The sequence below is a fragment of the Anser cygnoides genome, chromosome 5 (genome assembly GCF_040182565.1).
Source record: "Anser cygnoides isolate HZ-2024a breed goose chromosome 5, Taihu_goose_T2T_genome, whole genome shotgun sequence".
In the NCBI taxonomy this organism is placed as follows: domain Eukaryota; kingdom Metazoa; phylum Chordata; class Aves; order Anseriformes; family Anatidae; genus Anser; species Anser cygnoides.
In genome coordinates this window covers 55,766,942-55,791,800 of record NC_089877.1, presented here as the reverse complement: position 1 = coordinate 55,791,800, position 24,859 = coordinate 55,766,942, and the positions used below count along the sequence as shown (strand labels likewise).

Here is a 24,859-nt window from a genome sequence, read left to right as displayed (position 1 = left end):
CATAGTCGTCTGTCTTGACATCTGAAAACAGCCCCACTGGCACTTGCTGTCGTCTTGTGGTAAGTTTGCTTCCTCTACGTGAAAGTTTTATGAAAGTTTATGAACTGAAAAATACCTTGAAGCTCCATTCCTTAATGGATTCTTCCTCTCCTACAAGAAAAGTGTGTTTCTGCATGCAAACACATGTTCAAGAGCAATGGCAGGCCTTTTGGAGGATTGCAGTGTTGAAATCGTGCCCCCAGTTTGTGCTGGAGTTGCCATTTCATCAAGGCAGTGGCCCTGTTGATTCATTTTCAGTGATTCAGGTCATTATTTCCTTATGGCCAAAGCATAGTGAGGAGGCTGCAGGATCCCAGAGCAGCACTTCGGAACATTTCAAGGACTGATGTACAAACGGTGCCCCACACACAACACAGAGGGTTTGGGAAGCTCCCCTCGTGCTCTATAATTGAGCACTGTGGAGCTCACTGCAGCTAGATCAGAGCCAACATCTCCCCTAGTGTGACCTGGGTGAGTGTCCCCTTCCCCTTACAGGCTGCCCAGGTGCCTCCTGGACGGACTCTTGGTGTCACCCATCTTACTTCAGGTGCACAGAGAAGGCCTAGCCGAATATTTCGGACATCGCTGCTCCTTGTTGGCCAGACCTGGGCAAGGCCGGCGGGCCCGTTGGCTGGGGAAGCGGTGCCAGCACTTTGCTCCGGGGAGGTGGGGGGAGAGCTGGCAGCAGGCTCGAGGTCTGTGTGCCAGAAGCCTTCCCACAAGCATTCATGCTAATCAGCCTTTGACTTTTAAAAAACGTTTCTACTGCTCTTGAGCTGATTTTTCTCCGCACAGTGAGGACTTCAGATGACAACAAAGTCTTTAATTATGGGAGTATTAAATCATAGCACTCAGCAGTGCCAGGGCTTGGTTATAATTTAAGCAGGAGAACGTTTCTAGAAAAATAAATGAATTGCTCAGTATGAATACATTATTCTTTTTTTTTTTTCCCCTCAAATCTGTCTGAGCAGATTCCTCTCTGAGGCCCCCACCACAGCCCTTTTCACATCTCCCGTTCCCTCAGGGCTCCTGGTTCTGGTTACCTTAAGAGTCCTCCTGAGCCCTCAGGAGAACTTTTAGTAACGTGGAAATTCAAGACTCGATCTGAAACGTTCCTCTGATGGTGCACTTTCTTCTCCCTGGAGGCTGCCAGTCTTGGTATCACAAGTAAGGAATTCAGTTATGCAAGGAATGAGGATAATTCGGTCTCTGCCTGTTCCTCTGCCAATTCCAGTTTCCCGGCGGCATTACATCAGGTCCTGCTGGAGGCGGTGACGGACCTGCCCCTCACCAGGACACTTTGGTCACTTCCAGCACAGGCCCTTGACGCATGAGGCTGTGTCTTTTGGCACACCTTCTGGTGTCACTTGCAACCCGGAGCTAAACGAACCTGCCAACACCTCTACAGCACAGCTGTGCTGAGAGCAAACAGCTTCCTAAATGGGTGCAATCTGCTGGGGTGTGTGTTTGTAAACACTTGGTGTTTGCGTGCTGCGTGCCTCGCACAGCTAAGTCACAGGGAGGGGACTTCAGCAGGGAAGCAAACATCTCACTGCTTTCCTCAGAGCCAGGTCGGGCAGCCCTGGCAGGAATCAGGCGCACAGAAATCTTTGAGAGCTGGCAGCGGCAGCCTACAGCGCTGGGAAGCAGGGAAGCCTTGGAGGGAAGGGAAGAGCGTGGGAACTGAACTGCACCCTGAGGAGAGCCAAGCAAGTAAGTTAGGGGAAGGTGTCACGGTGTGACCACCTGTGCTGGTGCTGAGTTTAGCCTGTTTTCAGGAGCAAAGAAAGAAAGAGCTGGTGTTCTTGAGTCAGAAAGTAGCGCTCACCTGCCCGGGTATGGTCTTGTGTAGAGGTGGTCTCCTGGTCCACTTTCTCCTGTCTGCTCATGTACCCATAAACGTGGCTCCCCTCTCCCTTTCCCCTCACCTCCCTGTGCAGCACCCTCGTGCTCTTTGCCTCACAGCCAAAAGCTCGGGCTCGGTGCCGGCTGCCGTGCAGGAGGCAGCACGCGGCTCCCAGCACGGAGCAGCCCTTTTCCGAAGGCCGGAGAGCTCCTGCCCCACGGCCTTGTGCTCAGAGCCGGCAGCGCGGCGCCGCCTCGGTGTGCCAACCTCCTGCAGGTGTTCGTGGGGCCCTGGGGTGACGGCAGGAGCAGCTGCCGCTGCGTGACGGCCGCGGGACGATGGCGATGTGCTGGTTGTGAGGGATGCTCGGCCTGCCCGTGCCGGCGGGGTGAGCTGAGGACAGCGTGGAGCACCGCGGGACGTGCTCCACAAACGGCAGCTGCAGTGCTGCAGCCAGCCAGGGGAGGAACACGAACTCAGAAATCAGCCCTTCCCCGGCCTTGCAGTAAATATTTTCCCTGCTCCCCAATAAGACGCAGCACTTTTTTTTGTCACCTGACAGCACGGGGGAGGCAGCTTTGTTGGTCGGTTTACCACAGCCGAAGCCCCCAGGTTTTTGCGGCACCGCCTGCTTCCCAGTCCCTTACGCAGCCCCTGCTCTGTATTCCTGGGAGGAAGAGCAGGAAGAGCCCTGAATGCTGATGAGAGATGTCCATCGCGCTGCCGGCCATGGCAGCTTCGCCTGCTCCTTCCCTCCAGGGGTGCCAAATCACACCCGTTTAGCTGCTGCTACCCCCTACTAAATAAAATAAAATAATAAAATTAAAACAGTGCATTGGGTCTGGACTGTTTGCGTGCTCTATGACATCTTGAGAACCAGCGCCTGAACCCAGAGCTGCACAGCTTTTGGGGGCCCCTGCAGCAAACCAGAGGTGGGCACAGCCAGACGAGTTGGTGTCCGTCAGCACTGTGCGAGCTGCTTTTTCTTCTAAAACCCCGGGGACCAACGACTCGTGAGCTCCCACCATCACTAATGTGTTTTGCATTAACATGTCGCAGCGGGGACCCCGGCCTCTCAGGACTGAGCACAACAAAGCCGTCAGGTACTCAGCTGTGCGGCGCACAGCCTCGGCAGCAGAAACCACGGACCTAAGGCGCTGGCGGCCGAAGATGCCTGCGAATTAAATTCCGTGTGTATGCAGGGTCCCAGGAGGGACTCCCACATACCGAAGCCTCTGCGTTCCCCCGCCGGGGCTGCGTGCGTGTGCCGGTGCGGAGGACGACGAGTCGTGACAACACCTGGCTTTGCAGCCCCGCTGGCCCCCGGCGTGGCAGCGCGAGCGGCGCTTCGTGCTCTGCAGAGCTCCCCCTCCCCGCAGCGATTCCGCGCGAGCACGCGGACGTCTCTCCTGAAGGAAAAGTACAGGATGTGCTCGGCTCGCGCACTGACAAAAATTGATCTCTGCTTTAATTAAAGCCTCTGTTGTAAGTGACCTCGAGCTGCTAATGCGTTTTAAGAATGAAGCCTGGCAAGTAGCAAATCCATGCGCCCAAAAACAGAGGGCCGAAGGGGCGCAGGTCTGTGCTGAGGGCAGAGCCCTGCACAATTTCCGTTCTGCGGCATCTCTGAGACCCTGCCACCTCGCTGCGAACGCCTGCCCAGGGCTCCTGTCGGGATTCCCGCAGGCACCGGCAGGACACGGAGTTAAAATGCCCCCGCCACCATCTTGTGCAGCGCTCCCTATGGCTGCTGGGTTGTCGCTTCCTTCCCCGGCGCATGGCCACTGGGGCGCCTGCCACTCACCTTCAGCTCACGTCCCGGGAGATGCAGCCACCAAAAGCCCTTGAGATGCTGGAGTGAGGGGGCCCCAAAACAGCAAGGCCAGGGGGGCTGCCTTGGGACGGTCCCTAGTCCCTGCAGAACAGGGCAGGGGCAAGGGGCTGCCTGGTGCAGCGCTGCACTGACCTCAGCTGGGGAAAAACCCAGCTAGAAGAGCTTCAGTCACTTGCAATGAACTGATGTGAAAGGGGAAAAGAGCACAAAAACACTCCGAAGCACAGCAAACGCCCCCCCCCCCAGCAGCGAGAACAGCCGCGGTGCACGGGGCCGGCAGATGCTGCGGGCGCTCTCCAGGCACCATGGTAACATCGCAGCCACAAACCAGCACCGGGGCTGGCTGTGGTGTGCCGTGTCCCCACTGCCCCCCCTCTGCAGGGCAAGGATTTGAGTCAGGGGTGGTATCTGAGGGACCTGCGTGTGCCCAGCCTGCCGGTGGCAGCCACCACAGGCAGCAGGCGATGGCTTCATCAGAGCCAGCTGCAGCGTGTTTCATCGCCTGTCACCCCATGTCAGGGCTCCAGTACCTCTCATGATGCCTTCCCAGGCCTTTGAGAAGGGATTATGTCTTCCAGAGACTTGAAGAAAATATAATAAACTTAAAATAGCTACTTCCTTATGGAATATGCCAACAAGCCCTACTGAAAACCCAGCAGAGTGCAAATTTGCATAAATCTGCATCTATTTCCATAATTTCAGGCTCACTCAGTAGACCCGCTCTGGAAGGAACAGGTGCCTGACGCTGTGGACACCTGAGGGTACGCGGCACACCACAAACACCACCAAGGCTCCCCCCGTGCCACCGCTGCCCTGACCCATGCTAGCGAAGGGCCCCGTCCCCTCGTCCCTCCTGCAGCAGGCCATGTGCCCCGGGCCACATCCAGCGTGGGGCTGGCCCAGGCACAGGGCACTCAGCACCCTGCAGAGTCAGACCCCACCTCGCCAGGTACCACACAAGACCCAGAGCCCAACGCTGACCAGCATCATGGCACCAACAAAACATGTGTCATGTGAACAGAGGTGACACCAGGAGGCCGTGCCTGCGTGGCCGAGCACTCACGGTGAAGGTTTGCTGCCATTTCCTTCACCACACGGATGTTTTTATTCAGGTGGGCTCCGCTGCTTGTGGTTTAGATCCCACCAGGAGCCGTGTGAGGGGCGGAGGGGTGGCGGTGTCCCCCAGGAGGCTGCGGCTGCCCTCCTGGCTGCCTGGGCACCGGGCCTCGCCATCAGGTCTCGGTCTCGCTTGGGTCGTACAGGGGGTTGAGGTAGAACATCGGCGGGGCTTTGGGAGCCAGCTCCTGCGGCGCCTCCTCCACGGAGCCGGCGTCCAGCGGTTCCTGCAGCAGCAGGGGAAGGAAAATCAAAGGGGAAGCAACACCCCCAGCAAAACCCACCCAGCGCAGAGCCCTGAGCACCCCCACGTCCCCAAGCACCCCGTGTCCCCGGGCAGGGGCCACTCACCACGTCGAACATGGGGTTGTCGAAGCCTTTGTCACTCGCTGGCTCGGGGGAGGCCGGGTCCTCCTCTTGGTCCCGGAGGCAGGGGAGGCGCAGGGGACACGGCCTGGGGACAGACATGGTGTCACCCTCTGCACCCCAGCCCTACAGCACCCTCCCTGCGCACCCCCAGCCAAAACGCTGCCGATACAAGAGGTGGGTGGGAAATAGGGGCCAAAGGTTTGGGTGATCGTTGAAATGGGACATTCGTGCCCCTTCCTCGAGGAAAGCTGCATGTCGACGAGCAGAAAGCAGTGGGCCTGCCGCTCCGGGACCTGTACCCTGCCAGCCCGCAGAGAACCACGTGGTGCTCATCGCCTCAGAGCCATCGCTCGCCTTTCCCAGGCTAAAATGAATTGCCACAGAGCTGCCACCTGTTCCCACTGCAATCTCAACAAGCACTAATTACTTTTTATCATTACTTTTACCATGTTATCATTTCATCACCTTAATCACTACCATTGCTTTCATTAGCTTCCTCATTACTCTTATCCTAAGGGTCCCGGTCCCGAGCAGTGTCCCCGTGCCAGGTACGAGGCTCCACACGTGTCACCGCAGCCCCCGAGCACCCACAGCGTGCTCACATGCACAATGCGAGAGTGCTGGGGTCTTTTTGGTGGGAACAAGGTGAATTTGTTGGTTTGCTGGTGGCCAGGACGGCTCCGCTGCATGGAGCCAGACGTGTGCAGCCTGTCCAGCAAATAACGCCCTCACGGGGACTCGGTGGCTGCTGGAAGAAGACATCCAGGGCCAGGCTGATCATTAACCCACAAGCGTAGCAAACCCAACCAAAAACACCACGTCTCTGTGGCCCTGCCTCCAAATTCACCACAGCCCAGCAGGGCAGCCTGGGGGAGAGCAACCCTGGGGTCACCCCACCCTGGGGGGAGCACCCCTGGGTCACTGGGGGAGCACCCCCGGGTCACCCCCTCCCCAAAACCCCACCGGTGGGTGTTCCCCGTCCCGGAGCCGCTCAGGGACGTGCCGCAGGAGCAGGGCGGCTGGGGACACGGGCTCAGCCCATCTCTGGTAGCTGCACACCCTTCCCTCCCGCTGCTGACAGAGCGGGTTTCAAAGGCCTGTCCAGCGTCCAAGGAAGTGTCAGTGGAATATAAATCATCAAGTAGCAATTACGGGGCTGGGAGTTTTATTTAGAAATTAAACGGAGGCTCTGGTTTATGGCTGGGAAGCGTTACGCCAGCACGTGCCACGCGGCAGGGGAAGCGTCCCCGGCCACCTGCTCCGCTGTCAGCCCACGACACAGCCAGCAGCGGCCCTGGCTCCGCGTCCCCTGGCAGGTACCAGCGCACCGGGCACACAGAGACGCTCTCGATGCCCTCAGCATTATAACATGTTTGGGGTCAATCCCTGCTGCCTGCAGTCAGGGCGGTGGGGCGAGCCATACCGATAAACCTGCAAATCACCCCTTGCCTCTTCTAATCCACGGGGATGAAATGGGGGTGCCTCTCTCCCTGGGGCAGCAGGGATTTGGATGCTGCTGGCCAAGGCTCTGCAGGCAGCCAGAGCCTGCTGTGGGCACTGCCCCGTGCCCACCCCGATGCCGAGTGTCGTGGGGAAGGGGATGGAGACCCAGGTGGTGCCCAGCACGCTGCGCAGCGTGCAGGATGAGGGCACTGGGGGAGAGCCGTGGCTGCTTCCTGACGCTGCTGTCCCCTCTCAGGGCTGTTTCAGAGCTGTTTTGCACGGCTTTGATGGGGCTCTATTTAGAAGCTGGCAGCTGCAGCTCTCCACCCCCTGGCAGGCTGCAGGCAGAAGGCTACAAGGACTGGGAGATCTCCCCAGGCAGCAAGGGCAGCTGTGCCCAGCAGATCCCTCCTGGCTGCGGAGGAGGCTGGGGCCATGAAGCTGCCCTTCGGCCACCTCAGACCTTCCCAGCGGCCCTGGCTGGAAGCCAGCAGAGCAGGACACAGCCTGCAGGTTACCATTAGCTGTACGCTGCTGCAGAAGCCCTGTCCCTACCTCAGCTTTCCCTTTCGGAAGAGAAAGAGGACCCCTCCCAGCACCAGGAGACCGGAGAGCAGCCCCAGGACCGTCCCTGCTGCGATCCTCCTCGCTGCGCGGCTTCCTGCCTGCCCGCTGAGGGTGCTGCCGGTGGCCACCTCCATTCTGCTGCTTGAAATGCCGAGTGCTTCACCTGGGAAGGAGCAGGAAGAAACGGGTGCGGGCTGGAGAGGGCAAGATACCTGCACACCGCCCCGTTGTGCACATGGAAGAGGGGATCGGCAATTGGGCCTGGCACAATAGGGTCACCCATTTTAGCCCCATTCCCCGAGGACGGGGTGGGATAAACGTCTGGGTGGACTCAGCCAGGATGGGTCTGTGTGGGTCTGAACCCACAGGGCTGGGTGTGTGGTGCCCCAGCTGTGATCTACGCACTTTCCTGCCTCTTGCAGGGCTGCATTCACTCACAGCATTCTGGCCAGAGAGCAGCTCTGCAGAGAGGGACCTGGGTCCTGCGGGCACCAGGCTGCCCACGGCCAGGTAAGTGCCCTCGGGGCAAGGATGGGCACAGGTTGAAGCACAGGAAACGGGAAAAAATAAGTTTCATTTCATGGTGCTCCACTCACACCGCTATGATTAAAACAGTGAAACTTTGGGATAAGCAAGGCTCCCTAATGAAATGGTGAGAAAAGCAGTGTGTGTGTTAGGCCCTGGTGGGGGTGAGGCAGTTTGTGAGTGCCTCGGGGAAGTGTCCTAGAGGATGGCAGAGTTACCGTGCTGTGCTATGTCGCCCACGACGTCTGCGGCCAGCTGCTGTGCCGCGGTGCCAGCCTGCTCTCCAGCCCCGCCGTCGACCAGCACGATTTGGATGACAGGCGTGGAGCCCCGCGGGAGGAGTCCCAGGAAGGTCTGAGCTCTGTGCACCTTGGAGATGGCCATCTGAACGCCTTCGTACTTGGGCTTTCCGAAACACAAAAGTCATATAAAGCCCGTGAGAGCGGTGGGCAGAAACAAATCCCATCCGCAGACAGCCCTGATGGACGTACCGGTGAGGACCACCACCAAATCTGCACGTGAGCCCCAGCACAGAGCTGCCATCCCTGCTGCTGCCTTCCCAGAGGGAAACCCCCTCCAGCCAGCCTGCAGCTGAGGACGCAGCTCAGTGTAGCACCCCATGGGATGGGACCTCAGCCGCACCAGCCCCCAGGGCAAGGTGGCACGCCTGAGAGGCCGAATCTGGCAGGAGAAGCCTCCCAAACGGTGGGGACCGAGACACCCCGCACCCCTGGGACGTACCAGGCTGAGCCAGGCTCGCACCACTCTGTCCTGGTACTTCTGCAGGTCAAAATCGGGTGTGAAATCCAGGGTGACAACAGCTCCTGCGGTCCAAAAGCAGACAGACAAGCAGTCACAGCCCAAAAAGAGCAGAGTGCTGCAGCAGATGCACGACTCCGATCGCCCCAGATGGCACCCAGGGACCCCAACACCTCCAGACAGCTGGGTCACACCGGGCCTGGGGAGTGGAGCAGCGTCTGAGCAGCGCTGCCCGGAGAAACCATGCCTCCTTCGCTGGCCTTTTCAGCAGCTGCTTCAAGTGAAAGGCTTTTGTTTGGTGTTGTATTTCCAGCGGGAAGCTCTCCCCTGAAAGCTTTCTCCCACATACACCCGCGGGAAGCTCTGCATTTAGCAGGGTCTCAAGGCTGCAGTGCAGCAATGCTGCCGTGCCGTTGGAGGAGAGGCACAAAGGAGCGGGTACTCGTGTGCCCTCTGTCGCTGCCCTGCATTCATCGATTCAGGTATTTTCCTCGGAAACAATGCAAGCAAACATTTGGTGAAATATGAAATTCCCCTAATGGCTTTAAAAGGCTGTGCTTTTAGGAGTATATCAGAGAAACATATGGTGCCTTTTTAATGAATTCGGTGCGACGTACCAAATATCCAGGTACAGGCACGTATGAAAAATTGCCCTAAACAGACTGCCAGGTAGATTAACAAATATGTGCCCACAGCCAAGGGAACGCTCTCACTCTGCAAGTTTTTATCTTAAATGATGCAAAACGAACTTGCTGTTGGAAAGGTGCAAAAAAGGCACATTTCCCTTGCTTGTTTTGCACTGCACAAGTTTTCCTGCCGCGCTGTGACCCCCGCCAGGACACTCCGGGCCCCCACTCACCGCAGACCCCGCAGCAGTGGCCGAGGGGCCGCAGGGGGCTCTGGCAGGGCAGCGCCGGGCACCCCGCTGCCCCGAGCAGGGACGCGCAGATGCGGTGTCCGTCCTAGAGGAGAGCAGGGCAGCGTCAGTCCCTCGTCCCCCAGCTCCTTTCGATGGGGAGGAATCGCCCCTCGCTCCCAGAGCGCTTCCCCAAATTTCCCCGGGGGGACTCACCTGGGTGTTCCCACAGGCGCAGCCGGAGCTGTGGGGACAGCGGGTGCCTGTCACCTGCAGGGTGCCATTGCCGTGGAACTGCCGCGGGGCCGAGGGGCCCCCCAGGTACTCGGCCCAAGCCTCGGCGCTGCTCAGCTCCTGCCCGGGAGGAGAGCAAGAGGACGATGAGCACCTCCATCACCGCCTCCAGCAGGCAGCCTGCGGCAGCCACACAGCAGGAAAACCCTGCAAATCGCCCGCTCCGGCTTTTCCACGGGGCCAACAGAAAAGTCTTTTCCAATTTATTTGTTTTTTTTAAAAGACCACAAATAAATCATGGGAATTTTCTTGTTCTGCCTCTTTCTGCTGGGCCAGGGACTCAGTTTATGTGGTTTTAATTAGAGGGGGAAGGGACTGGGTATGAGGTGTTTGCCTTCAAGCTGGGGAACATGTCAGTGGGCTCGGCTCAGCACATGCAGAGCTGGACTTCCCAGCCTCGTCCTGCACAGCCACCTACACCCTGCACCCACCGCCTTCCCCGGGAGGCTCTTCCTGACACATCAAGAGGATTTCTTGGTCCTTGGGGTGAAAATACCCTGCAGGCAGCAAGGAGTGGGCTGGATAGAAAGGGACAGAGTTGTCTTTCATTACAAGGTTGGATTTTGAGAAATATGAGATATACACAAAAATACAAAGCATTTTCTCTTTCCAGCTCATCACTCAGCAGCTGCCTCCACTCCACAGCACTGCAGCCATCAGGGGGGTTTGGTGGTGCAGGATTGCGCCCCTCAGTGCTGGGGGGGATCCCAGGCATCAGCAGGACCGGCACCACTCCAGCACCCAGGACCATCCACCTCAGCATCCCCTGGACCCCACAGGTGAGCTCCATCGGGGTGCTGGAGCTGCCAGCGTGCTTGTTTCCTGACGCCTGGCCCCGAAATGGCTGATCCCAGGCAGCACAGCAGCAGAAATAATAAATCACTTGTGAGATGTCTACCGCATCTCCCGCTTCTGGAGGCAGCGCCTGTGTGCTGCCGCAGAGGCTGTGATCTTCAGCTCTTCCGACCGCGAGGGACAGGGATTGGCATCTGCCTGGCCCGAAGCGCAGCAGGCTGCGAGCGTTCCTATAATTATCCCCCCGATCAATTAGAGAGCGGTACGGAGCCAAAGCCGGGAGACAACTGTCAGCCCGCGGGGCACATCCAGGCTGCGGGTGGGAGGCAGGCGTCCCGGGGCACAGCGGTGGCAGACACGTGCCTGGGACAGGGGCAGTCCCTTGGTGGCACAGAGGGTGCTGGTGGGGAGAAAAAATTCTCCAAATCTCTGGATCATCGTCTGCCTGATGCTGCACCTCCCTGGGGATGCAGTGAGGAGGTGCTGAGGAGGTTTCCCCCTCCCCCCGGCTCCTCGTTACCTGTCCCATGAGCGAGATGCTCCGGAGACGGATCGCTTGCCGCGATGAGTCGAGGTTCACACGGAAGGAGGTTTCGGGCTGGAAGATAACATCGTCGTACTGGCACGGGACTCGCTCCTCATCCACGGAGAAGATGTGCCCGGCTGGCTCCTGGTCCCCAGCGGGGGACACGTCCTGCCACAGCGCAGGGTCGAACCAGGAGCGCTGCTCGGCATCAGCAAACCTCAGCACCGTGCCTGGGACAAGCGAGAGGAGAGGTGGAGAGGGAGCTGGACCCGACCCGCAGCCTCTGGGCGGGTAAAAGAGGTGGCCACTTGGCCACAGGGCTGGGGCGAGGAGCCTGCTGGCATCGCCTCCCCCTGCAGGGCTTCCTGCCAAGGGCGGGTGGCAGCAGCAAAGCCCAGCTTCTGGCTGCAGACCCCCGGACCCAGACCCCAGGGGATTTTTTTCCCCATTCTTTAAAGCTGAACCTTAAGGTTAAGGGGGGAAAACAGCCCAGTGCTGCAGGCCCCTCCAGCAGCCCCACGCGTACTGTTGTACCCGACACTGTCCTGCGGCTGGACTACACCACCACGTGCCACCAGACGTGTTATTTGGCTCCAGGACAGCAAAAGTACATCTCCGGGGCAAGCAGCATTGGGGCAAACAAGTGGCACTGCCCAAACCAAACCGCTGCCTCGCTCGCTGCGGTCTGAGAGCCGCGGGAGGCAGCGGGATGTGCCGAGACACCCGCGCACACGGACGCCCGCAGGGCCGAAGGGCAGCGCTCCCAAACGGCTGCAGCTCGGTGCTGGGAGGCCCGGGTGTGCAATTTGTAACCAGTTTTCTTTAGAAACACCGTGGCAAAGCAAAACGAGGGCTTTGATGTGGCTGCATGCTTAATAGGCAGGGTGAAACACAAACAACATTTACCTCGCCGCTCCGACTTCAAAGAGCCCCCTGGTATAATTACTGTTTTAGAAGACAGGTGATGGGGCGGGAGAAACGAGACGCGACGTGGGGGAAGCCATCAAAGAGCGGGCAGGGATTCAGAGGGGCTGAGTCACCCCGCGACGAGGGGGGAGAGCAGAGGCCTTGGTAGCGCTGCCGCTGCTGAATTCGTGCGGCTGAGCGCGTGGCGCTTGGGCGGCCAGCCCCGCACGAGGTACCTGAGCCGCATCCCGCGTCCCAGCTGCCGTCGAAAGCCGCGAATCCGGCGCCAGGTGCCAGGAGGAGCTCTCCGTTCAGGGGGAGGAACTGGAGGAAGGGATTAAGAGTGTTACTGCGGCCCCGCTGCCAGCCACCCAGGCTTGTCATCAAATAACGCCGCTAAGTATCAGGATGCCGATTGCGCTCCCCATCTCCGAGGCACTCTGCAGTCATTAGGAGCTACCCTCACTGTGCCCTGCCTGATGGGAAGGCATCGTCGCCTCGTTTTACAGACGGGGATGCTGTGATGGGGTTTCACTTGGTCTTGTAGCAGCACAGAAAAGCACGAAGCATTCAGGGAAACAAGAAAAGCAGAAAAGCCAGGTAAGCTCTTTCCACGGCTCCCTCCTCCTCTGGCATACACAAACGCTCCCAGGGGCTCCAAAATGGCTCCATAAATTCCTGGGCCATGCAAAACCCAATTCCTGTCTGCAAGCGCCCAGAGGTGGCAGAGCAGTGGGCTCCCAATGGCTGCCGGCTGGGCAGCGGGTTTATTAAAGGTTAAAAAAAAAACAAAACAAAACACAGTGGGTTTATTAAAGGATGAGAATTTATAAGGATGCCCTACACTGGCCCACAGACTAGGACATGCCTCTGTGCAGGCATTGCCCGGTGGGTGAGCATCTCACCGTGCTGGCTCCTGCCACACCGACTGTGTTTGCCCCTCAGCGGCAGATCAGCAGAAATCAACCAGGGAGCCCAAGCAGGTGTCAGATGGAGTGGGTTTGTGCGGGGGGCGAGCCGTGGGAAGCAGGCAGCAGCACTCAGCACCGCTTGCCGCAGCCAGACCGCCTCCTCGCACCCCCTCGGGCAAACAGCCCGGCCAAGCCGGTGGCACCACGCTTGCCTGGTTTGAGAGGGGTCTGCGGGACAAACCCTGCCCAGCCTGGAGAGCACAGCACTGCCCCATTTCAGCGGGGAGCCGCAGCCTTCAGCCGGCGCTGCCCACCCCAGGGCGGCCTGCAGCAAGCGGCCGACTCACTCACAGCGCGCCGCTTATTCAGCCCGGCTCGCCTCATTTTCCACGTGCAGCTTGCCAAAGGAAAAGCTGGGTTTTCCCCCAGTATTTCCACGCGCCAAGGGGTGAGTCATGCGTGAGGCTCCTCCAGCTCAGTCCATCGGAGGCACAGCCCCGCTCCCACCGGCTGCTGGGAGCCCTCGGGTCCGCGCTGGGCCCGTGCAGCTCGGAGAGAGGCACGCTCGATGAGCTGGTGAGGTTTCGTCTACTTAATTGGCCTTTAAATATGCATGAGGGTTGGAGAAAGCGAGACCTGGGACTGGCGGCAGCGGGTGGCTGCGACAGCTCTCTGTCCCGGGGGGAGGCCTCGCCTGCGGGTGCTCGGTCCCACCGGCGGCCCCGCTGCACAGACGGAGCGAGGAGGCCGATGCCTGGGCTCTGGGCTCCTCCTGCCCCGAGGCACGGCGCCTCCCCACCGCCCAGAAGGAGACATTTGCCCACGGGTGCTGCTTCACGAGACCGCAGGACGTGCAGTGCCTAACTGGGAACCGCACCATCATGTCCTCCAAACCTCTTTGCTCCTGAGTAAAGCCAATTTTTCCAACACGGAGAGAGGCTGAAAGGTCTGCCAGGATGAGAATGGCAACGTGCCCTCTGCCTGCAGATGCAGAAGCCACGTCTAGTGACATTTTGAGGCTCGGGACTTGGCCTGCTTTGAGCTGGCCAAGCTCTATGCTACCAGCCTCCTTTACCAAGCGAAGCACTGTGGCTCGTTTTCGACAAGCCTGCGGGCTGCAGCCCTGTGTGCCTGCGCCGAGCAGGGAGGGAGGTGTCTGACCCCCGGTGGCTTGTCACCAGCTGGCCCCTGGTCGCTTTCCCAGGCTGCAGAAGGTGCTGGTGGTGAGTTTTGTTGCTAGGTTGAGACCACCAGGTTGGGAAGTCCCATCTCTGCCCCCTGCCTGACGGACATCTCTCTCCCCAGTGAGGTTACCTAGCCCTTTGGCTGCGGCTGTGGATCAGAGCACCCCAAACACCCCGAGGCCATGCAGCGAGCTTTTCTGTCCAGGGGTTTGTTTGTTCAGAGCTTCACAAATTAATGAGGGGGAGAAAAAAGCTGCAAAGGCAGCACTCAGACAAGTGTGTCCGTACATTTGTAATCCGCATTACTCACACTGCTCCCGGGAGCAATGCAAGAGCATTTTGTACATGTGTTACGCCCGGAGCAAAGGAAGGCAGCCAGGTAAGGACCTTGGCTGGTTGCAGATCCACACACAGATACACAAATCCAGTGACCCAGCAGGTCCAGCGTCACAGCCCCCTTGCACATGAGGTGAGCAGCGTCTGGACAGGGTCTGGAGCAGCTGCAGGGTCAGCAGCATGCTCTGCTCACGTATGGCACCACTCGTGCCCACGGGAGAGGTGGAAGAATGTGCCCCTTAGCCTCACGCCCAGCCTGCCCCACACCTGCAGAGCCTGTGTGCCGGCTGGGGTTGGTCTGCAGCCGCCGGCCCCAGGGCTCTCCAGAGAAGATGCAGCTCCTCCAGCAAGCACAAAATGCAAGAAGAGCCCTGCACTTTTGCTTCCCAGCAGGAGTTTCCGAGGCTGGCCCCCACACCAGCAGCTGCATCTACAGCTCGCTGCCCACCACTGCGGAGGTGCTGTACACCCACCACTGCCAGCCTCGTGGGGAGGCAGCGGTGGGGCCTCTGCTGTCGGCAGCAGAGCTGGGCAGACCCTCCCGAGGTGCACACGCTGGTGTCCGGGTTTGTAACCGATTTGCACTTTGTCTTTTCCTAGCAGAGCAAAGAGTTAAGCAGCTCGGCTCACTGCAGAGGACGAGTGGAGACGCTGGTTGGGCAGTGGCTTTCTGCATTTGGGAGTTTGTATAGGAATTACATATAGGCTGGGCCCCTCTCCAAGTACATTTTGAACTGAGCAATGACATGTACCAAAGGACCAGAGCCAAAAAGCTGGCAGTTTCATCTGTTTTCCTCGGCTCCTGCCAACCCGTACTCCAGGGCCATTAATACCATGAGCTTGGAGTCCCACTAGTTACTTCCCACCCCTGACACTGCTAAATGACTTATGTCCTTGGTCTTCATTATCAAATGTAAGGACAACTGAAACACAGCCATAATTTTTCTAATCAAAGTCAGAAAAAAAGACCCAAAAAGACGACAGGAAAGACCCCACCTCGCTCTCAGCCATGACACGTGCCACACCAGCACTGTGCCGCGGCACGAGGTGCAGTCCTGCTGCCCCAACACGTCGGTGAGAACAACACCAACTGCAGAGGTACAAAAGGAAGGAGAGGGGAAGGCAGGGCCGGAGCCACCTCCTGCATTTCTTTCCTGCAGAATGACCTGCAACTATCCTAGCCCAAAGGCAAAGGCCTGAGAGGGCAGCTTTTGAGATGGGTTGTACCCAGCCTCTGGCACATCCCGGCACTGCTCTGGCAAAGGTTTGAGGTGAGCGACAGGAGCAGTGCCACATCCATCAGCACAGGGAAAATGGGATGCATCTGCCAGGGGGAAAGGCAGGAGGCGGGCAGGAGAACAGGCAGCCTCTGGTCCCTTCCTGCTGCTGCCTGTGGATGGGAAATACGGGGGTTTTCCCCCTGCCCTCAGGGGCTCTGAGTGCCGCCAGGTGTGCGGGCTCTTGGGTGGGATCCAGCAGCAAGGCACGGGGCCAGATTCATCCACAGGTAAATCCCTGCGACGGCTCTGGAGCGCTGCCAGGGCTCTGCTTGCCGTGGGGTTGCTTTGGTTTGTTAGGGGCTTCCTTTGCGCTCTCTCCTGCCCGGATGAAGCTCACACCTGCATCCTCCAGCTCGCTTCCAAGCCCAGTGCTGCTGGCTCCATCCTGACCCCGCTCCTCCCCCTGCCCCTGCACCTGGAGCATCCCAGCACCACTGGGCGAACGGCTGGAAACTGCAGAGACCTCGCTGCTGAGGGAGCAGGGGCGGGAAGGTGCCACGGCCACGGTTAGCCTGACATCCCTCCGTGAGACATGCCCCCTGGGAGGAGCTGGGCTTCGGCATCCTAAGGAAAAAGGGTGAGATGTGCACTTTTTTTCCCCATGAGAACGCTGCTCAACGAAGATGCACTCCAGCCCTCATCGGCTCCCTCGAGTACCTCGCCCTTCTGCTTTCACCCAGGGCAGCAGCAGGGGCACGGGTGGCGGAGCAGCGTGCCGGCGGGATGTCACCACTCCGGCATCGTCCCCTGCACGTTATCGAGGCGCTTGGCTGCTCTCCCCTGCCTGCACCCCTGCTGCCCCCCTGCAAGGCAGGGTGATTTGGCAACTGTGCTCTCATTAACGCAGGATCAGGTTCCCCTGCTGTGCCCGCTGAGCTGGCCTCGGCACCTCGGGGTCCCAAAACGTAGCGTGAGGGTGATGGAGTGGCGAGGCTGTGCTCAGGGGGCAGCTGAGCCCCTCTCGGCTGACCCGCAGCTCCACCTGACTCGAAACACTCTGCTGGGGTGCACTTTATCTGCAGCACCGTGATAAAATGCAAACCAACAGCTTTTCCTGGCCCTGGGGGGAAGGAGGTCCTGCCAAAATCCTCCTGAGGTCAGCAGGCTGCCAGCTTTCCCCCAGGGGACCAAAGCCCTCCCAAAGTCCTGCTGCCCCAAGCAGCTCCTGGGCCATGTGTGGGTGCTGCCTGGGGGCTCAGAGCCTCCCTGGGCAGAAATTGGGTGTCCTGGTGCCTGGGCAGAGGGACGAGGGGACGTCGGGAGCATCCTCACTGTTTTGCCCAAGAAGTGAGAGCAGGGACACGGCTCCCGCGCCGAGCAGCCGGTACGTGAAACGTTCGCACCTGCGGGAGTGCAAATCAGGCTAAGGCACTTGAGCTATGGATGCAGACTGCAAACAGAGGCTTAGAGCTATTTACAGATCTACTCGGGATTAGTTCAGCTCATTTTTCTGAACTCCTCTCTGTGCCCAAGGTCAGAGAGAGACGGAAGGCGGCTGGAGGTGCTCGCCGAGGGACGGAGGCACAGAGCCAGAGCTGCCCCAGCACCCGCCCCAGCCCACGAGCCCCCAGGGTGCTGGCGCGCTGCTCTGCTCACCGCGGGCTTTGCAGCTCCCTCCTGCTGCAAAGGATCAAATAAAGGCAGGGAGGTGTCAGCATGGACGGCTGCAAAAAGCTGCTTCGCTGCACCCCTTCCTCAGGTAGGCGCGCTGCCGGAGAACAGCCCGCAGGATCTGGGCTGGTCATTATGTGTCGTCACACACGCGCACACGCGCGCACACACTCCCGTAAAATTTTTACCTTCATCTCGGGAAAAGAGAAACTATTCCCTTGCCTGGGTCTCGTTAACCTGCGTCGCCGCGATTTCGGAAGCAGGGGGAGGGGAGCGGCGGTGCGTGGGCCGAGCACAAACCATTGCAATTCATTAGAGCCAGCGCCCCTGGAGAGCAATTGGCATTTCGAGATCAATCTCTGCCAGGAACCAAGCAGGAGCATCCTGCAGCAAAGCCGAGTACATTCTGCTCTCACAATTAGGCAGCTAAAAATAAAACGCCGAGAGATGAGGACCCGCTTGGACCCCAGCTCCTGACCCTCCCTGGGGCTTAGGGCCCCGCAGCGGGTGGGCAGGGACAAGGTTTGGGCAGCTGGACCTCAGTGAGGGTGGGATGGGCGCTGGGCACAGCTCGGTCCAGCGGGCAGCGAGGTCCCCAGGGGACAATCCCACCCCGTCACCTCCCGGACACCTCGGGGTGGGGACGGGGAGAAAATGGGGTGTGATGAGCGGCCTCCAGCTCGGTGCAGGTGGCAGCACCACCAGCCATTAGGCGTTGTGCAAACTGGGCAGGGGGCTCCGGGGGCTGAAGGCACCCGAAATGCCCAGGACATCGGTGTTTTCCCCCCAAGCAGGGAGCAGCAGAGAGCAGAAGGTGATGCTTGTGCTGTGCCCTGACCCCGAGACCACACCAGGCTGCGCTGCCCACGTGGCTAAACCTGACTCCTGCCCCCCCAAAAATAGCAAGTGGCATCATCCCTGACCCCGCGGGCCGTCCCTGGCCCCGGCTGGGGCACGCACTGCTCGAGGGCCCGTGCGGGCTGGGGGACGCCGTGCCCAGCTTTCCCGCGGGGAACGGCTGCATTGCAGAGCCTGCAGCCCTTCAGGGCCACGAACAGGGCGAGCACCCAGGGGTGCAGCTGGACCCGGGTCACGGCACCCAGCACAAGACACAGGAGCAGCCCCGCAGCCGCGAGCAGGGTACGGGGGTGCTGGGTCTGGGTCCCCTGCCCCTTGCCAGGTCCTGGGTTTTCGCTGCCTTGCTGGCACATCAGGCACTGCCGCGCCGAGCACCTCCGTCCTTTTTTTGCAGATTTACCCTCAGGCACCTCTGGAAGCCTGCTAAATACTTATCTGCATCTTTAGGCAGCTAAAGACCATAGAAAATCCAGCCTAATAGTGATGGTTACGCTTCAAAGTCACTTACGCTTAAGCTGGATTTGGATTTAGCGTGTAGCTGAATTAGAGACCCGCTCTAACCTTCAGAGCAGACAAGTGACAAATCGGACAATGAAGGTGCTTCCCTTGAAGCAGGGGAGGTGGGTTTTGTGGGTTCGTGCCCCTGCAGCCCCGACCTGATCCCGACAGCTCCGGGGGGCTGCGGGGTGCTGGGCAGGGGCCGGGGGCTGCGGCTCGCCCCGGAGAAGAGGAGCAGCGAGCGGGCGCTGAGTGCGCAGCGGCATACAGGAGGGGAAAACAAGAGGGAGGGGAAAACAGAAACGAGAGGAGGGTCTTGTAACAACGGGATCGGGTCTGATCTTGACGCTATCCATGGGCACACACACACAGGGGCAGGGGACGAGCAGTGGGAGCGCAGCAAACAGCCTGTTCGGGGGTGAGCACGGGCATTTTGGTGTTTCTCACACAGGGGGCATGGGGGGGAACAAGAGTCCTCGCACCACCTCTCCGCCAGCCCTGCACCAGCCCCAGCATCTCCTCCCCTGCGCAGTCAGCACCGTCCTCATGAAAGTCAATGAGAGCCGAGCCCCTTCCCTGGCCACAAATTCCCTTCTGTGATGCTATAGCAAGCATCGCGCGCCTGTTTTTTTATTTTATTTATTTTTTTTTCTGGCCAAAGGCTGTATAGCATCTCCATGGCGACTCCAAAGCTTAATGTATTCCTGCTGATTTGAGTGATTAATTCTGCGGCGCGGCGAGGCCAGCATCCGAACAGGTGCAGCCCTGCCTCACTGCAGAAAGCCTCAGAACCAATTTGCCTCCGAACGACCCCGTTGCCAAATTTCACGCCGTCCCCAGCTCAGGTGCTGGATTTCGTTCTTTTAAAATCCCTCGTCTTGGCAATCCCCTTATCACCTGGTGACCACAGAGCACGGCAGCGCACGGCAGGGAGAGGGAGATGGTGGAGGTGAAATTAGGAAATTGATTAGCCAGGTTTGGGAACTCAATGGGACAGCGCACTGCAAACGGTGATGATCTGAGGAGGAGGGAGCTGCGTGCTGGGAAGTCAGCTGCAAAGGGCTCGAAACCCCCACCAGAGCCTGACCTGGTGCTGGGGAGGATTTTGGGGCCACTCGGGCACCCTGACTCTACCACCCGTGGTGGAAACCTACAGCTGAGCGCCCAGAAGAGGTCGGCGGGGCTCTGCTGCCGCAGGTGGGGTCGTTGGCGTGACGCTGGCCTCTCGCCTTTGTTCCCAGCGCATGGCCAGCCCTGGGTCTTTTTAATTTCGGCTCTTTAGCTTGTTTTTGAAAGGCTAATGCTGTAATGAATAATGCTGCTTTGCAATTATGCACTTCGCAGTCCTCTGATGAAAGTACTTTAGAAATATTATACATTCATCTGTAAGTAAAATAAAATCTACTGGAGTGATATTTTGCTCTTTTCTTCTCTGGGTAAATTCCACCTCATTTATTACATTATATTTGTACGTATTTCCCAAGTACATTCTTTCCTTCCAACATTCATATTTAAAATGCCACGTAAATAAAGTAACTCCTCCAAATATTTGTAGAGGGATTAAATGCGGCGCATGGCGTTATTAAAGCATCAAAATTATTAGCGGGGTAGACAGCCCGCACAAATCATACGACGTAAATTTCAAGGGCCCGTTCAGACTTAATGGCTGATAAAAGAGCCAAACCCCACCTCTGACTTTTTTGCTGAGCCTAAAGCCCAGAGAGAAAACTCTGCCGCGGCCACATCCCGTTTGGTGGGATGCCCCAGCTCAGCTCGCTGTCGGTGTCAGGATGGGCTTCTCCTCCCCATCCCCTCCTCGACGGTGTTTTTGCAGCTCGAGCCCCCAGCCAGGACCTCCCGTTGCCCCCCCCAGCCCCCAGCCCGCGCTCGCCCCTCGGGGGCATCACAGCTCCATGCTGTGCCCGTCTCACCGCCTCTGGGATAAGAGCGCCCGAGAAAAATACGGAAAGCAATGGCATTTGAAAGGAAATTTCTTGAGCAACATTTTGGGATTTCCCCGAATGGTTTGTTTTCATTTCAAAGTGTTTTCCTGTCAGCTTCACTTAGCCTCAGCCCAGGGCTAGTATCTGTTCTGCACCAGCCGCGCCGTGAGCTGGTGCTTCCCGAGCAGGCTGCTGCAAAGAGCTCAGTGGACAGGGGGTTTTTTTTCTTTCCTTTTGGGAAGAAAATTTAATTTCTTCCAATGGGCTTTTGGGATGTTTCACCCCCTACTCCCCCAAGTGAAAATAAATAAATAAATAAAACATGGCAATGGGCTTTTTGCTCCAGGCTGCTTTCTGCACGGAGCAGCACAGGATGCTCGAGCAGCTGCCCCAGCTGAGGTTTCTCCGCGGGTTGCACCAGACCGGTGCCGCCCACCCGCCCACCCGTGGCACGTTGCTCACCATGTCTGTCACTGCGTGGGGAGACCTGACGAAGACCGAGAGCACCTGGAAGGAAAGCGAGAATAAAAAAAAAAAAGTCTCAGGGCGCTTTCCATGGGCAGGTAAAGGGCTTGCCAAATGCCCAATGTCATTTTGAAAAAAAAGAAAAAAATAAGAAACTCAGCACTGATACCTTGTTCTTCTCAAAACGAATCACGTCGCTGGCACACGGGACCCGCTCTTTATCCCAGTTGGACGCGGTTTCAAAATTGGTGTTGGGAATCCACTGCTTGTACGCAGCCATGGCAGCAGCTGGGAGGAACAGGGAAGCAAATGTAACCCAGGACTCTGGGGAGATGTCCCAGCGTGGGCCAGGCCCTCAGAGGGCATCGCAGCCTCTGGTTCTCCTCAGGTGGCCGCAGGGATGGGTTTTGCACCCCACACCTCCGCACCCTTGAAAGCCAGCCCTGCGTGCCGCACCAGCTCACCACCGCCAGCCTGGGGCCCGGGGCTGTGACTTCGCTTTCCTCTCCCCGCCCTGCCCATGCCGCTGCGGTGGCACCATTCGTGCTCACCCCAGCAGCGGTGGGGTGATCTACCAGGCTCTGAGGGACACGAAGGAAGGACGTTACCCTAGCACTGGCCATCACAAGGGTCGTCAGTTCCAGCTCCTTGCTCCAAAAAGGACCGCCCCAAAATCAGCCCCTGTGTCTGAGAGCGGTGTCCAAACACTTCTTGAGCTCCACCAGGCTCGGTGCCGTGACCACTGCCCTGGGGAGCCTGTCCCAGTGCCCAACACCATGGGATGCTCTATGGGATTCTTCGACCTTTCCAAGCTGGATCTGGGGATTTTCTGCCCAGGATCAGCCTCTGTGTGACGGCAGTTCCCCAGCCCCCATCCTCCTGCCCCTGCCTCCTCTACAAAAGGGATTTTTTTGGCTGAGTGATATTTTTTTACCCAGCCAGGAAGAAATACAAATAAGAGACAGATACTTTACACAAGAGACAAGGCAGTAAAGGCCTGCAGGCAGTGGGTAAGAATGATATATACAACCCGGTACCTAACCATTAAATTCCTTGTTTTCTGGTGCCGTTAGGGCCCCAACCCATGAGGCATTAGTAAAATACAGAGCCCCTGCCCTTGGTGGTTCCAGGAGGTAGGAGGTGAGCACGCGGAGCCAGCAGTGCCAGGAGGAGAGGGCAAGAGGAGAAAGGGGATTTGGTATGGCGTGTAGCACAAAATATTGGCCAGCATCACATGTTTGGGGCTCAATAGTGGGGATTTGCTTGCGTCCTAGTGCCTGAGGTCCCACCAGGCTGGGTGTCCCCCAGCAGCTGTCCCCATGGGCTGCCAGGACCCCGATGGTGCCGTGGTGGTACCCGCTCGTGACACCCCCAGTGATGGCCCCGCTCGCTGAGCAGCAGCCGTGGCGGAGGCTGGTTTCCACCCTAATCCCCTCTGTTTGTACAAGAGCTCCGGGAGCATCTGCCTGCGAGCCTGACATTTCCCAGGCTTGGCTGGGAAATTCGCATTCACCTGGAGATGATTCTCAACAGCCTGAATTAAATGGCTTCGGGAAAGTGATTTATGAGACAGAAAGGAGGGGGGAAAAAAGGTAAAATAAAAAACCTTTGCTCTTAATAGGGTTCATCTTTTCCTCAGGAAAGGGGAAAAAATAACAACACTACAGAGTACATTCAAAGTAGGTGGTGGAGAGGAGTGGGCAGAGGAAGGGCAGGAGCACGACTTGGGGGCTGGAGGTGGGGTGGAGAGGGACAGAGGGGCCATGGGGACCCCAGCTCGGAGGGAAGGGGTCTGGATGGCTGTGGCTGGTGGGGAAGGTGTGCTGCAGAGCGCCTGGGACCTGCTAGTCCCAATGACCGGGAGGAGAGCTGGCTGGTTGTGCTAAGTAGGCTCTGCAGAGGCTTTATCAATGTGTAATGATCGCCTTCGGAGCATAATTGCAGACTTGCACTGGCTGGCTCTGCCAGGGGCTCTGCTGAGACCATTTATTGTACATAACCATGGCCGGATGAAGAGGAAAAAATATGGTTTTAACCTGAATGAAAGTCATAATGCACTAGCAGGCTCCGGAGCGTGGCCACGAGCAGCTGGGGCAGGAGGGGAGCAGAGGGGCTGGAGACACAACTTTCAGCTGCCTCAGGACGGGTGGGAAATGTCCCAAGGAACAGCAAGAAAACTTTCCATTCCTAGCTGTCAAAGGAAGAATAGGGCAGATCTGAGGTCCTCACTGGCTTGGAGTCAAAAAGGGCTTAAGAAGGAAAAAGCTCCCAAATAGCCATTGCAAGCTGCTCTGTCCATGCTAGGGATCCGTGTCCTTCCCACCCCAAAAAGCCGGGTTAAAGCCGTGGCAGGAAGGCTCTGCCAGCCCCACTGTACACACACCTCATGTTCCCACAGCTGCGAGGTGTTTTGTGGAGCGAGCCCACGCTGTGTGCCTGCCCGGCACGCTGCCCGCCGCGGGGCTGGGGCTCAGGGGCCGCAGAGGTTAACCTGCTCCTGCACAACCCTCTTTTCCCCATACAGCTGTGCTGACGCATTCCTGCACCCTCCGCAGCCCGGGAAATATCAGCGTGCTATTTAATCAGCCTTGTCTCCAGGGAAGCGCAGTCCTTGAACATCAAAGCGACATGCATATTCAACAGAAAATGGATCCTGCAGTGCAGAGCTGCTGGCTTCGAGCGAGAGCAGGAAAACCTGAGCTGCAGAGGTGCGGCGAGTGCCACACACAAATTGGAGCCTGGCCTCCCAGGCTCGTTCTCCTTCCTTCTCTTTGTCCATCTGGAAATGCATTTTGCTGTTCGCATTATGAACACACCGCAAGTGACACTGCAGCTCTGCTCCGAAACAGGATTGCTAAAGGACACTTGAAATGGGGAAATCATCCCTCGGCCAGCCCTTCTCTGCACGCAGCCAGGCCCTGGGCGTACTCACCAAGGAGCTGCAGCACACTGAGGAGGAAAATCAGGCCATCCATGTCACTGCAGGCTTCTGGTGCTTGCATCCACAGCCCTGCCCGGCCGGACCTTGGACTGTCCCGGGCACGTGATGGGCTCAGCCCGCGGGAGGCTGCAGGGAGCGCAGCGGTGCGGGAGGCAGCCTTCCCCCAGCACTGACCACAGCCTCGGCCAGCCCTGGGAGCCAGTTTGCTCTCAGCTCCTCTCCCAGGCTCCTCATTTTCTTGGCATCCCCGGGGAGCCTGGAAGAGCCACTGGGGAGCGAGGCGAGGAGCTGAGAGCAGTGGTGGTGGCTTCTGGAGCGGGGGCGAGAGCAAACTCACCCCATGCGCTTCCAGTTCCCCCCCTCCCGCAGAACCCCGTCATTACCATAATGGTCTCCGTGTATTTTCAATTAGCTCCCTTGGAAGAGAGCAGCTTCCAGCAACAACTTGTAATTGTACTTTGGCCACCAGCTGACTCGCTCATTACCTGGCGCGCGCCGCGCAGCCCCACGCTGCTTTTGTTGAGGCTGCTGGGGGTCGAAGGTGGCAGCGGCGCCAGCACAGGAGGAGGATGAGGACAAAGGTCCCCACCATACGCAGTGCCCCTACTGACCCTGAGCAACTGTCATTTTAAGGAGCCACAAAGCCTGTGGATGGGTTTCTCCTCCAGCCTTGCTGCCAGCCATCCCCGCTGATGGGGGTAATTTGGTGAAGCCACTCACCACTCCCTGGAAATACCCTCTCTTCCCCCAAACCCGTAACCCTGTGAGCAGAGGATTGAGAAGAGCGGCAGGCTTCCCACTCCCCAGGTGCCCCAGCTGATGCACTGTGCCCGGGGAGGACGGCACTGCTGTCCCCACGTCCCCGTCCCCACCGGTGCCACAAGCACGGCCCACTGACTCGCCGAGCGAAGCAGCTATGGAGCAGCAGCTCCCAGCCTGGGCATCAGCCCAAACGCA

General features: G+C 58.5%; 1 protein-coding gene across 1 annotated transcript; it reads right to left on the bottom strand.

The window, feature by feature from the left end:
* Window positions 1–4,763: 4,763 nt before the first annotated feature.
* Window positions 4,764–24,119, bottom strand: AMN (amnion associated transmembrane protein). The gene is made up of 12 exons (XM_048069769.2): window positions 23,894–24,119; window positions 21,131–21,249; window positions 20,959–21,003; window positions 12,112–12,199; window positions 10,964–11,199; window positions 9,571–9,708; window positions 9,358–9,460; window positions 8,481–8,563; window positions 7,958–8,144; window positions 7,203–7,377; window positions 5,187–5,289; window positions 4,764–5,062 (listed from the first exon to the last, which is right to left on the bottom strand). Exons 1-12 carry the CDS (start codon window positions 23,961–23,963, stop codon window positions 4,952–4,954), a joined length of 1,458 nt encoding a protein of 485 aa, XP_047925726.2. The 5' UTR covers window positions 23,964–24,119; the 3' UTR covers window positions 4,764–4,951.
* Between the last annotated feature and the right edge of the window lie 740 nt (window positions 24,120–24,859).

What these genes read in the sequence shown, in the direction of transcription:
- AMN (XM_048069769.2), bottom strand. Translation starts at nt 23,963, where the DNA reads ATGCAAGCACCAGAAGCCTGCAGTGACATGGATGGCCTGATTTTCCTC. An exon ending in TTCGTTTTGAGAAGAACAAG is followed by an intron (nt 21,004 to 21,130) that starts GTATCAGTGCTG and finishes CTTTCCTTCCAG; the next exon opens with GTGCTCTCGGTCTTCGTCAG. An exon ending in ACAACCCCATGTTCGACGTG is followed by an intron (nt 5,063 to 5,186) that starts GTGAGTGGCCCC and finishes CTGCTGCTGCAG; the next exon opens with GAACCGCTGGACGCCGGCTC.